Source organism: Aquarana catesbeiana, linkage group LG01, assembly GCF_042186555.1.
Source record: "Aquarana catesbeiana isolate 2022-GZ linkage group LG01, ASM4218655v1, whole genome shotgun sequence".
Lineage (NCBI taxonomy): Eukaryota > Metazoa > Chordata > Amphibia > Anura > Ranidae > Aquarana > Aquarana catesbeiana.
The window spans coordinates 496519302-496532397 of record NC_133324.1 but is presented as its reverse complement, the minus strand read 5'-3'; the positions used below and the strand labels follow the sequence as shown (position 1 = coordinate 496532397).

The 13096-nt window shown below is 40.2% G+C and overlaps 1 protein-coding gene across 2 annotated transcripts in view; it reads left to right on the top strand.

Annotated features, from left to right (window-relative positions):
• The window catches only part of MAU2 (MAU2 sister chromatid cohesion factor), a 42498-nt gene that overhangs the window by 23944 nt on the left and 5458 nt on the right, over positions 1-13096 (top strand). For both annotated transcript variants that reach the window (XM_073592447.1, XM_073592436.1), the window contains exons 14-17: positions 7061-7110; positions 7911-7988; positions 9689-9800; positions 11267-11357. In XM_073592447.1, the coding sequence (XP_073448548.1) occupies positions 7061-7110; positions 7911-7988; positions 9689-9800; positions 11267-11357 (331 nt within the window). The remainder of the gene's footprint in view (positions 1-7060; positions 7111-7910; positions 7989-9688; positions 9801-11266; positions 11358-13096) is intronic.

Genomic DNA, 13096 nt, shown 5'->3' with positions numbered 1-13096 from the left:
GGAGGTTGAATCTGGTAAATATCATCAGACTCAGAAATCACATTTTTTATTTAGACCCCTTTCACATTGGGGCTCATGTAATGTGCCCTGCCTCCTTGCAATGTGCCCTGTTGCCATGTGCCCTGCTCCCACGTAATGTGCCCTGCCCTCATGTAATGTGCTTTGCTCCCACAGAATGTCGCTTGCCTCCGTGTAAAACTTTACTTTAAATGTAATTGTAATGCCTTCTATTACCTTCAGTCTATCAGCCGCCACCTTCTCTGGGTTCAGATGCTGGTCTTCCCTGCACAGTCTTTAAAGTATTTATTTATTTTTTTTAAAACAACAAACATGTTATACTTACCTGCTCTGTGTAATGGTTTTGCACGGAGCAGCCCCGATTCTTCTCTTCTGGTTCATCCTGCCTTCAGAGTGCCCCAATAGCAAGCTGCAAATTATAGTATAGCATGCCCCTATAGCAAGGTAAAAAAAACTTCTGCCTTTAGACACACTCACTTCCTGCCCAGGACTACATGTTCCATGAAGCATTGCTCCTCACATATTCACAAGTTCAAGTTGTCAGGCAGTTACTGACATGTATGGATGGTGTACTGAGCTGTATGTGTGCTGCACTGTATTTCCTAATATGTAAACAAATAATGCATTCTGTATACAGGCCAACTAATCGGCTGGCCGATTAATCGATTATGAAAATAGTTGACAACTATTTTCATAATCGATTAGTTGTCGATTAATCGATTAGTTGTTTCAGCCCTAATTATAGGTCTACATGCCTGCTAATTATATGCAATACAGCTAAGGCCTTTTTAAGAGGCATGGGAAAGAGACATTGATGAGAAAACCTTAGCGATCCAGAAATTGACTATTGGTAATCCTTGTGAATCTACCAAATTTTATTTAAATAAATCTTGGTTTGTGGTGCTCGGATGCAGTGTAGTTCTGCTTTAAACAGAAACCACTTTAACTTGGACTCGACAAGATTTTCCCGCATATAGATAATACTCCGCATCCTGTGGCTATGAGTTAATGTGTGTGTATATGTGTGTGTGTGTGTATATATGTATATATGTATATATATGTGTGTATATATATATATATATATATATATATATATATATATATATATATATATATATATATATATATATATATATATATATATATATAGCCATGCATGTATTGAGTTTCAACTTCCATCTCAAAATACATGAAGATGTATTGATGTACTTCATGACTTGCTGACTTATAGCTTAACATACGGACAAAACCCAGGTGCACAGGTGTGGAGCACATTTGTCTGAAGTGCATACACAGTGGTGTAAAGATGAGATGTATTAAAGTTGCTCGAGCCATTTCTTCAGTACCCGTGCCTTGACTGGCGGCAACTGCACGCATGCGTGAGAGTGACTTTATCGCGGCTCCGGCCGATCACACAGCGGGGACTGTCAGTGTAGCTGGAAGTGCTCTGGGGTCTCAGCTCAGTCTCCAATGATCACAGTACAGGCAACCACACTAAGGTTCTGTTTCCACTAGTGCATCTTGTCATGCGACTTTGGACACAAATTTGCATGGCAAGTCATAGCCTATTTATTTCAATGGCACCCGTTCCCTCTATGCAACTTTGTAAATCAGCGACTTTGAAAAGGTACCTGCAATGCTTTGATGCGACTTTTGATGTGACTCTCCAGAGTGTAAAGTTAGATCAAAGCTGCATTTAAAGTCGAACTCTAAATCGTACAACCTTGGGGTCGCAATAGTTGAAACGTAGACTAAGACTCCGTTTCCACTAGTATGACTTAGTATGACTTGTCATGTGACTTTGGATGCATAGTGGCATGACAAGTCACAGCCTATTGATTTCTATGGCATGCATTCTATGCGATTTTGAAAATCAGCAACTTTGAAAAGGTATCTTTGATGCGACTTTTGATGCAATGTTGTTCCAGAGAGTGTAAAGTTGGATCAAAGCTGCACTCAAAGTTGAATCAGTGACACTCCAAAGTCACACTCTAGCCTTAGGCTCCGTTTCCACTAGTGCGACTCCAAAGCTGTGCGTTTTTAGAGTGTGACTTTGAGTCCAGCGTTGATCTAACTTTACACTCGATCAAAGCTGTATCAAAAATTGCATCAAAGTAGTGCAGGCACCTTTTCAAAGGCGCATAAATGGGAACGTTTGCCATTGAAATCAATGGGCTGTGACTTGTCATGCGACTATGTCCAAAGTCACATCACAAGTTGCACTAGAGGAAACGGAGCCTTAACCTCATTACTAACACAACTCCCTCAGCTGGGCATGTGCCACACCAAGCACAGAGTGGCCATCACAGTTCTCTATGTAAAAAGATATTTTACATATAATTAATAGATATTTTTTTCATTTTTGACTGGCCTTCCACTTTAACCACTTGCCGCATGCCGATGTACGTCCAAAGTTTGGCGGCGGATATTGTTGTTATGGCAGCAGCTAGCTGCCATAACCCTGGTATCCCCGTTTTCGTGCGACGGTCGGCTTTCAGATAACAGTGGTCTCTGCGGTGGATTCGCCGCAAGATCACTTTTATCGGTGGCGGGGGAGGGGCCGCCGCGATCCGGTGCCTTCCGCCGCTTACCAGAGCCGTCAGTAGCGGCGGAGGCGATCGCGTCTGTCTCCCTACTGTGCCTGGAGATGAGTGAGGCTAAGATGCTGCCCACTGGCTCCATGACACTGCTGGGCGGAAGCGACATCAAAATGTCACTTGCGCCCATACATCTTAAAGGCACATTTTTTTCAATGTCGTTTTTTTTAAATTACTTTTTTTTTTATTTTTATTTGCATTTTAGTGTAAATATGAGATCTGAGGTCTTTTTGACCCCAGATCTCATATTTAAGAGGTCCTGTCATGCTTTTTTCTATTACAAGGGATGTTTTACATTCGTTGTAATAGGAATAAAAGTGACATAAATTTTTTTTTTTTAAACAGTGTAAAAATAAATAAAATCATGTAAAATTAAAAGATAAATTAAAAGAAACCCCCCCGTCCCAACGAGCTCGCACACAGAAGCGAACGCACACGTGAGTAGCGCCCGCATATGAAAATCGTTAGAGCGAGAGCAATAATTCTAGCCCTAGACCTCCACTTTTACGCAAAACATGCAACCTGTAGAATTTTTTAAACGTCGCCTATGGAGATTTTTGAGGGTAAAAGTTTGACGCCATTCCACGAGCGGGCGCAATTTTGAAGTGTGACTTGTTGGGTATCAATTTACTCGGCGTAATATTATCTTTCACAATATAAAAAAAATTGGGTTAACTTTACAGTTTATTTTTTTTTTTTTTATTCAAAAAAGTGAATTTTTTCCAAAAAAAAGCACGCTTGTAAGACCGCTGCGCAAATACGGTGTGAAAAGTATTGCAATGACCGCCATTTTATTCTCTAGGGTGTTAGAAAAAAAAACAATATATAATGTTTGGGGGTTCTAAGTAATTTTCTAGCAAAAAAACCTGTTTTAAACATGTAAACACCTAAATTCCAAAACGAGGTTGGTCCTTAAGTGGTTAAACCTACACTTTCTTTTTATATTTGAATGCATACGTTGGCATGCAGTTTGATATATTTCTATTGCTTTTCATTTAAAACACTTCAGGCAAATACATAAATGCGTGACAACAGCATTAGGGCTCTTTCACATCAGTGATGATCCGCCCCGTGAACATCCGCTTGCTCAGCGGGGATCGCTCCGCCGATCCCCGCTGAGCAGGAAGATGACCTGTCAGAGCGCCGCTCTCCCCTATGGGGGATCGGGTGATGACGGACCGTAGAGTCCGTCGTCATCCGATCCGAAAACGGATGGAAAAGTAGGTTTTTCCTCCGTTACACTTTTTCGGATCAGAGCAGGGTCGGATGTCAGCGGACATGTCACCGCTGACATCCGACGCTCCATAGAGGTCTATGGAGCGTCCATTCAGGTCCGCCTAAAAAACTGACAGGCGGACCTGAACGGACAGTCCGTGTGAAAGAGGCCTTAGACAGGATTCATGCTTTTAAAAGTTTAAAACTGAAATAGGTTCAATCTAAGCTCATGTATTTACGTGGAAAATGTTGCAGCCACAAACTCAAGAAATTACTCCACTGGAGAAGTTTTACAATATGTCCTATGCCCCTAGACAACTTTATAGCACTCATTCCAGGTCAGAGTTCCTGGATAATATATAATTTTAAAGGATCTTTGAGGTAGATGAACAACGTATTGATTCTAGAAGATGCTGTGGCATTAATGACTTTGAATATAGTTCTAAATGCCCACTTTACTTTGCAAGCAGAGGCATATTGGACTAATAACATAGTCTTCTATTTCTTTACATTCTTTTTTACACAATATAAAATAAGACCAGTGCTACGGAGCAAAAATCATTAGGAAATATTTTTTCCTTAGCACAACAGGCTTCCTTGTGATAATTCCATAGATAAATATTGCTGCTTTGTTAGTCTGCCAGTAGTCTGTGTGTGCTGCATAACTCATGAATGACATTACAAATTTCTTCACATTTTCTACCATTAAAGATATGTATTTATAGATGTTTATAAAGATTGTTACTTGATATTTTTATATGAAGGACTGTGTATTATTTTTTTTTTTTTATTTTATACAAAATGACCTCTGTTCCATTGTTTGATGTGACGCATGAATGTAAGTCTGCATAAAAGTGGATGCCGTTTCCCCCAAAACTGATATTGTAGCTTTTCCCTGATCCATTTGTTTGTTGGAACCTTGGATCTAACCCTTATATAAGCTTCATTTTGGTCAACGTTGTAGTGTAGGGTTAATGACCTGCTTCCCTCCATTAAAATGTTTGGCCAGGGGATTGATTTTTCAGATCTGAGTGCTGAATCCTGGGGAAAGGGGTGAACATTACATGCTCCCCCATTGTTGAAAGAAGCTAATATTGCTAGAGGGTTCTAATAAATAAAGCAGGGGGGTGGGGGAGATTGGTGAAAGTGAAAATAAAGGGGTGGGCTTTCAATAGAACCTGTTTACCTATTCAGGAACAATTCTCCTCCTACCTCCTCCCTCCTCCCCCTCCCATTTCAAAAAAGTTATAAATTATTTTGCATTATAATGAGTGAAATAAGTATTTGACCCCTTTGCAAAACATGACGTAGTCCTTGATGGCAAAACCCTTGTTGGCAATCGGAAGTCAGACGTTTCATTTGCACACATCTCAGGAGGGATTTTGTCCCACTCCTCATTGCAGATCCTCTCCAAGTCATTAAAGTGGTTGTAAACCCTTTACAACAACTTTTGCCTACAAGTAGGCATATAATGAGGCTTGCCTGTAGGTACAGTGAATTTCTCTTAAACTTGCACAGTTTAGGAGATTTTCGCTGTATACGTATGTGCTGACGTCATCGGCACATGTACACTGAAGAAACGGCACGTACGTGCCGTTTCTTCAGCTGCTGTGCTGCGACCGGTGGCTCCCTTACACATGTGCTGGAGCGACGTCATCGCAGCTCTGGCCATTCACAGCGCTGGAGCGCGCGAACCCGGTCTTTGTTTTTTGCAGTTTACAACCACTTTAAGGCTGCAGGATTTCAGTCCTTCACGGCGTAGTGCGTTACCAATTGTTCTCTTGGGGACTATGGTCCCAGCTGCCTTGAGATCATGGACAAGATTCTCCCATGTAGTTCTGGGCTGATTGCTCACCATTCTCATGATCATTGAAACGCCACGAGGTAAGATCTTGCATGGAGCCCCAGACCGAGGGAGATTGACAGTTGTTTTTTGTTTCTTCCATTTGCAAATAGTCGTACCAACTGTTGTCACCCTCTCCCCAAGCTGCTTGCTTGGCGATGGTCATGTAGATCTACAACCTTGGCCCTGACATCCTTGAACAGCTCTTTGGTCTTGGCCATGGTGGAGAGATTGGAATCTGAATGATTGCTTCTGTGGACAAGTGCCTTTTTTATACAGGTAACAAGCTGAGATTAGGAGCACTCCCTTTTAAGGGAGTGCTCCTAATCTCAGCTCGTTACCTGTATGAAAGACACCTGGGAGCCAGAAATCTTGCTGATTTGATAGGGGATCAAATACTTATTTCACTGAATATAATATAAAAATCAATTTTATAACTTTTTTTCTTAAATGCATTTTTCTATATATTTTTATTCTGTCTCTCACTGTTAAAATAAACCTACCATCAAAATTATAGACTGATCATTTCTTTGTCAGTGGGCAAATGTACAAAATCAGCAGGGGACCAGATCCTTTTTTTTTTCCTCACTGTTCAACCCCGATTCCAAAAAAAAAAAAGTTGGGATGCTGTGTAAAATCTACATTTTTCCATCTGAATGGAGGCAGGAAGTACATCCCCAATAGGGTTCATGAAATAATAAACGTGTAGTAGTGGGAAATTATGTTTAAAAGCAAACTGTCATGAAAAGTTTGGAGAACGCACTGCTGATCTCCTTCTGAAAACACTTAAAGCAGAGATTCACCCAAAAGGGGAAGTTCTGCTTTAAGGTCTCCTCCCCCTCGCCTCTTTCAATGGCACTTTTTTTTGGGGAGGGGGGGTACCTGGTTGTGACAGGTACCTGCTTTCACTCGAAAAAGTCCCCCTGCAGTCTTCTGGGACATGTCACATGACCCATAAGACTGTGGGACTATTCGCAATGTGCATTGCGTCTCGCATACAACTGTGAAGCCACAAGCTGTCATAGCCAGGTGGCCATAGCTGAGATGCATTTGACAGAAGACCAATGGAAAGAACGGCTTGGGTGAGCACATCACTGGATCCTGGGACAGATGAGTCCTAAATATCAGCAGTTACAAAAACTGTAGCTGCTGACGTTTAACAAACACAAATATGACTAGAGCTCCTCCTTTAAATACTACAGGTTCTTCATGATAACCAGGAACACGTAACTAGTGCACTTTATGAATTGTGTATAATAGCCATCTTTTAGGTACTCTTCAACATGCGACCTGTTATGTCTACATGTATATCTGTATGCTGAATTGCCCATATAGGTGAAGAACATTACATCATGTAATTTGTGGAAATTCTCTTTCTCTCTTAAAGCTTTATAGTCTACTGGAAAGAATTAACCCAGACCATAATTTCCCTGTAAGGTAAGACTACCTTTCAATCTATATTAGGTTGGCCATACATGTGGAAATTTGTGATCAATCTAGGTACAAGCAATTGCAAACAAGCGATTCATCACCAATAATATCGAACAATGCAACACTGAGGTGGAGGGAGGAGGGTGGAGGGGGGTTATGAAATAAAACTAGAGCAAACAATCTGGAGCAGCTGTGCAGAGTAACCAATCTGCTGTTAAGCCTTAAAATGAAAACTAGAAGCTGATTGCTTGCCATGTTCTATCTTTGTAAATTCCTCTGAGTAGTGTTCTGCATTTTTTTAACTTTTTTTTTTTTTTTAAATGTTATCAAGTCCTACATCTAGAGCTATTAAAAATATCAATCCGATGATATCTGCTGAGCTGCTGCTGTCGCTGACAGTCAGTTTGTAGCACTGAAAAGCTGACTGAGACCCACGGAGTCATGGTGCTTAGTGTGCTGTCCACTGCCCTACGTGGCGAATAATTATATATGGTGGTTTTTCTTGTGAATTGTAATGTTATAATAGTTGGGTTACACTTGGTTAAGTAATTTACACGGCTTCTCTGATATAACCCTACATGGCTATGGTTTTCAAGGATAAATGGTTAAGGCAGACATTGTACATGACATGCTAGTGATAAGAGTCACAATCTTAGTTTTGTTTTTTATTCACCTGGAAAAAAATTATAACAAATTATTTTATAATTTTTATAATTGTGTAGCATTAAATTACTGCAATATTTTTGACTAAATGGTGTGGGTTTTTTTATTTATTGTGTAACAACTGTGCTGACACTTTATTTCAGCTCACACTGCCTCCGTGCTGCAGCCTTCTACATCCGCGGATTATTCTCGTTCTTCCAAGGCAGATATAACGAAGCAAAGTAAGCAATATAAGGAAAAGGACAGGGTTATGGTTTGTTTTAAATGATAGTTTATTTGTTTTGTTTTTTTGTTTTTCTGGCAGTGGGTACCTAGTTTTGACAGGTACCCACTTTTGCACAGTTTTCCTGGCCCCCTCACTGCCTGCAACCTCCTGGGGCATGTAACAGGAGGCTACAGGACCATTCAGAGTGCAGCACGGCTCGCATGTGCAGTGGGAAGCCGGCTGTGAAGCTGCAGGGAGTCACAGCCGCTTCTTACAGTCAATATGACGGCACCAGGGACCTGAGGACCAGCAAAGAACCGCCCTGGGTGAAAAAAGTGCTGTATCCCTGGGCTGGTAAATGTTACTGTTGTTTTGTTTTTTTAATTAAAAGAAATCAGCAAATACAACTGCTACAACTGCGTTTTGTAGCTGCTGTTAAAGAACTTCAGCTTTTCCTCCCCAAAACAGATGCATTATGCATGTAAATGAATCACAGCCCCACTGAAAGACTACAGAGCAAAGGCTATGGGAGGTTATTATGAAGGTGTTTACCTTATAAATCAGTTCACAGATAGCTGGGCTCTGGGAGGGTGGGATCTGAGGGGTGGGACTCTCCCTGTTTACACTGATCAGCATATTTAACTGAGCAGGATTGATATTGAATTGTGGTCCATATAATCCTGCCCAGCAGCACCACAGCTAACTTTCAGTACAGGCTCTGTATTGAAGGGGTTTCCTTCTTGAATAATGCTGTCATCTGTGAGGTGGGACTCTTCCTGTAGGTGTCTGGGTGGGATTAAATGCTAATTAGGATGTATTCCATCCCACCCAGGGCTGTCTTTTTAATATTGATTGGGCCGTAGACAAACATATTCTTTCTTGCTCCACCCACAAATGTAATTTCTTCTCCATCCCAACAAAGTATTAGAGAAGGGGAGGTATAGAAATATTATGTGCAGTATTTTAAAGATTAGTATTTTGGTAAGGACAGGGTATACTACAGCGCGGTGCAGTGTTCTAGAGATTGGGGCTCTCCAGTACCAAGAGTAACTAGTATGAGGTGGGGGCAGGGTAAGTAGAAATGGGTGCAGTGTTAGAGTGTGGTGCTTCTTAGTACTACTAGTGAGCAGAATGAGATGGGGCCAAGTACATAAGGGGTTATAGTTGAGTAGGGCTCCCAGTACTAATGGGGGCATGTGGCTGGGTACAGTAAGGGGGTGCAGGGTTATGCATGACGTTTCCTAGTAGATGAGGCAGTGTTCACAGTAAAGGGGAGCAGTATTTAAGAGTGAGGTCCCCCAGTAAAGGAAGGGAGTAGAGTACATTCAAAAGTGCAGTGTTCTACAAATTGGGCCTTCCCAGTACTGGAAAGCAGCTAGGTTGGGAGGAAGGATGCAGCGTTATACATGAGGATGACGGGTGCTCCCTTGTACAATCAGGGTGCAGTGTTAAATAGCATGGATCAGTATGGGGGTTGTAGAAGGGTGAATAGTTGGGGTGCAGTGTTATACAATCTGGGGAAGTATGGATTTGGGGGCAGGTGAATCAGTTTTTAAGAATACTATATAAATGCTTTGATTTCCTTTTTTTAATTTTACAACTGATGAAGGATTTACTTTTTATGGGTGCGTTACAGATTAAAAGCAGTGATTTATTCTTTGTGGAAAAAGCTTTCCCAGAATCAGTATTTCAGATCTGTTTTTACTTCTATTGCAGACGATTTTTGCGTGAAACTTTAAAGATGTCAAATGCTGAAGATCTCAATCGACTTACGGCATGTTCTTTGGTGCTTCTTGGTCACATTTTCTATGTGCTGGGGAATCACAGGGTAGGAATATATTTTATTTTTTATGCATTTCTGTGCATTTAGTTTTCATTAAAGTGTGTATATAAACCCAATCTCTAAAATCTTGTATAGGTTTTATTACCATGCTATAATTCGGGTAACCGTGCTCTGTCCCTAGTTTGCATATGATCAGCACACCACGCCTAACACTACATCTTTGTTAGGCGAACAGATAACCCGTGTAGCTCCTAAAAGTGGAGCATTGTCTCTTCTGGAGACTTTATTGTAAAGTCAGATTAAGGGGTGTTTGATGTGCTTGTGATATACAATCTATTTGAAGCTGATACCCCATCATATTGATCACTGCAACTTCTTCATACTAGAACCTATGTTGCTAGTACAGTTTTTTGGTGTGCAGCTAAGACTTCCGTTTTCCCCATATGCTCTGTCACACAGGCTTTCAATGGAGACTGCAAGTGGTTATGTTGTTACACAATATGCAAGCATAGTCTAATGTCGTCATCAGAAAACCCATCCTGAGAAAGTACCTCATGATATACAGGGTTAATCTTTTCCTAGGCAATCATCAGTTTAAATCCTATTTTTAAATGATCCTAGTAAGTAACCTGTGATGCAAAACATTAAGGCTTTTTATTCACACCTTTCTGTGTGTGTTTTTGTGTGAAATCAACAATCGTGCATTTTTTGTGTCCTGTCATTGTCACAGTGTGTTGATGCATCAAAAATTGGACAATGCAGGTCATTGCTTCACGTAGATCTGAACTAGCAGTATTTTAAACAATGGCTAACCTGTGTAAATGTGTTGACCTGCATTAAAATGTGTGGGTGTATATGGGCCCTAATGGTCACTATGAAAACATTTATGCACAGTCAGGATAGTTAAGATAGATGAGCTTTGCCACACTAGGTACTTGACATTTGGTTTAAAAGGAGTAAACGAGGCTGAAAAACATGGTTCTACAGTATAAAGAGGTCTGTAAAAAGAAAAAAAAACTTTTGAAAACATTATTTGGCTTTGTAATGACTGCAGTATTTATGTGGAATTGGCAATTTGGAGTCTTAGGATGGATAAAAAAAAAAAAAACAGCATGTGATTCAGCTTGCAGACAAGTTCAGATTTTAAAGTAGATCACCAGCCTAAAGTATTAGGTTTCACATCGTGTGGGAGAACCTGTCTTTTTGGTGGTATAACAAAGACAATAAGTGAAAATCTCCCTAATTGGGTTACAGAGAACATTTAAAAGACTGATCTTCTATCCCTACACCACGCTGCCCAAAACGCAATAAACCTTGAGTATCACAATTGCTTTCAAGCATTCATGTATAATGGTGTATGAATCTGCTGTTATGTGGACCTTTTTTATAGTTTTACTATACATTTCAAGCTTATTTTTAGGTTGCAATGCATTAAGTTTTTTTTTTTTTTTTATGAAAATTGATACGAAGGTTCTTTTTCTGTTCTCCATTGTCCTTTGTTTTTCTATTAGGAGAGCAACAATATGGTTGTCCCTGCCATGCAGCTGGCCAGCAAGATCCCAGATATGTCTGTGCAGCTCTGGTCCTCAGCTCTGCTAAGAGGTATGAACACAGCCTTAAAACAGCCTTCAATTCATAACAAGTTTAAAGGGGTATTTTATTGGGACTACAGTATGGCTAAGTGCTTTGCTGCCTAATTTTAGAGATTGCTTGCTGCGTACATAAATGTATGCGGTCCCTTTCAGCAGCACCATAACTAGAAACATTGCCTGAATTTCATGGCGACTGGCACAAGCAAATTTTGCAAAGGTCTTTCATATATGTTCTAAAAGTGATGCAGCATGCGCCAATTCATGTACTTGACTAGAACTTTTAGTTGAATTCGATGCATGCTGCACCACTTTTAGAATGCACATCATATGCTTTCGTTAAATCTGTCTGTGCCAGTTTCTCTCTGTACGCCAAAAGAAAGCTGGTCTTAATTAGCTCCATTTTCACAAAATACGAACTCTCATGATTTTATTTTGAATTTGGCACATACAATGCGCCAGAATATCAAGTGGTGCATTTTTTAACTACCTGAATTTTGTGCAGGAGTCACTGTCAGAGCTAAAAGTGTCGCAGATGCTTTATGAATTTTGCGCAATACTTTAACAATTGGGATTAACACCAGAAAAGTGTCACAGAAGCTTTAGGAATTCCCCCATTGTTTTTAGGGCTTATTCTTAAGCTGGCCTTGCACCTGTAGCAGCTTGTTAGAAAATTGTCATTTTTCAGAACGTTCATTCGATTACTTATGAGCTAAAGGGGAAAATTCAACAATTGGTTTCAACCAGAGCAAGTAAAAAAAAAAAAATCAAAGGACAGGGATGGAAAACTTATAATATAATGGGAACTAACACATTTCTAATAAGTTCGCTTTCGGAAAAGAGAAATCATAACTAGTTTTATGCCCATGCACTTGTTAAAGTTAATGCGGAAGTAGAACAGTCGTTCTACAGTAATCGAGACATTGACTCCAATAAAAACCTGTTCTAAATCGGAGCCCTTCAAGCCACCATCAGTTGGTCAGACGAGTGACTTTTAGGTTTTCTTCAGGTGTAAGGCCAGCATTACAGCTTACTGTCCACTAATTCCATTGAGGGATCAGCAAACAGTCACAAGGAAGCCTATTTAAACCAGCTTAAAATGACTGACAGAACAATAGGATACAAGCATGCCTTATGTCTCCCTTGGTGAGGAAATCTCTTGGTGTCAGACTACTGTAGTTTGGTAACCTTGATCTGCAGTGTAGTCTCTATTACCTATGTTTTACCTCATGTAAACACGGTGACAAATATCTGTTACTTTATACCAGGGGCTGTCAAATGAAAATTACATTGTGGGCTGCATCAGCATTTTGATCACCCTCAATGGGCTGGTTGTATCTGAGACTATATAAATGTATCTACTCTTTATCATATTAAATAATTGCCTCTGCATTCAATTACAGAGTCCACTTGCACTCCTGTAGTAGATGATGCAAGTTTGAAAAGGAAGTTCGCACACCGCTGGTGGTAGCCACAAAAAACTTTATTGGAGACTGCTCTGAGATCAAGAACATGCTATGGTGTTCAGTCTGAGCAATCTCCAGTAAAATGTATGTGCATGATACCAGTGGTGCGTGACCCTCCTTTTCAACTAGCATAGAATAGTATATTCTATAATATACTCATAATTACAAGCAGATGTCCAGTAGGGATCCACCGATATTGTTTTTCGGTGCTGATACGATACCGATATTTTGTGCATTTAAACTTTTCAAAAATAACACCATTTTTTTTATTTATTTATTTTTATGC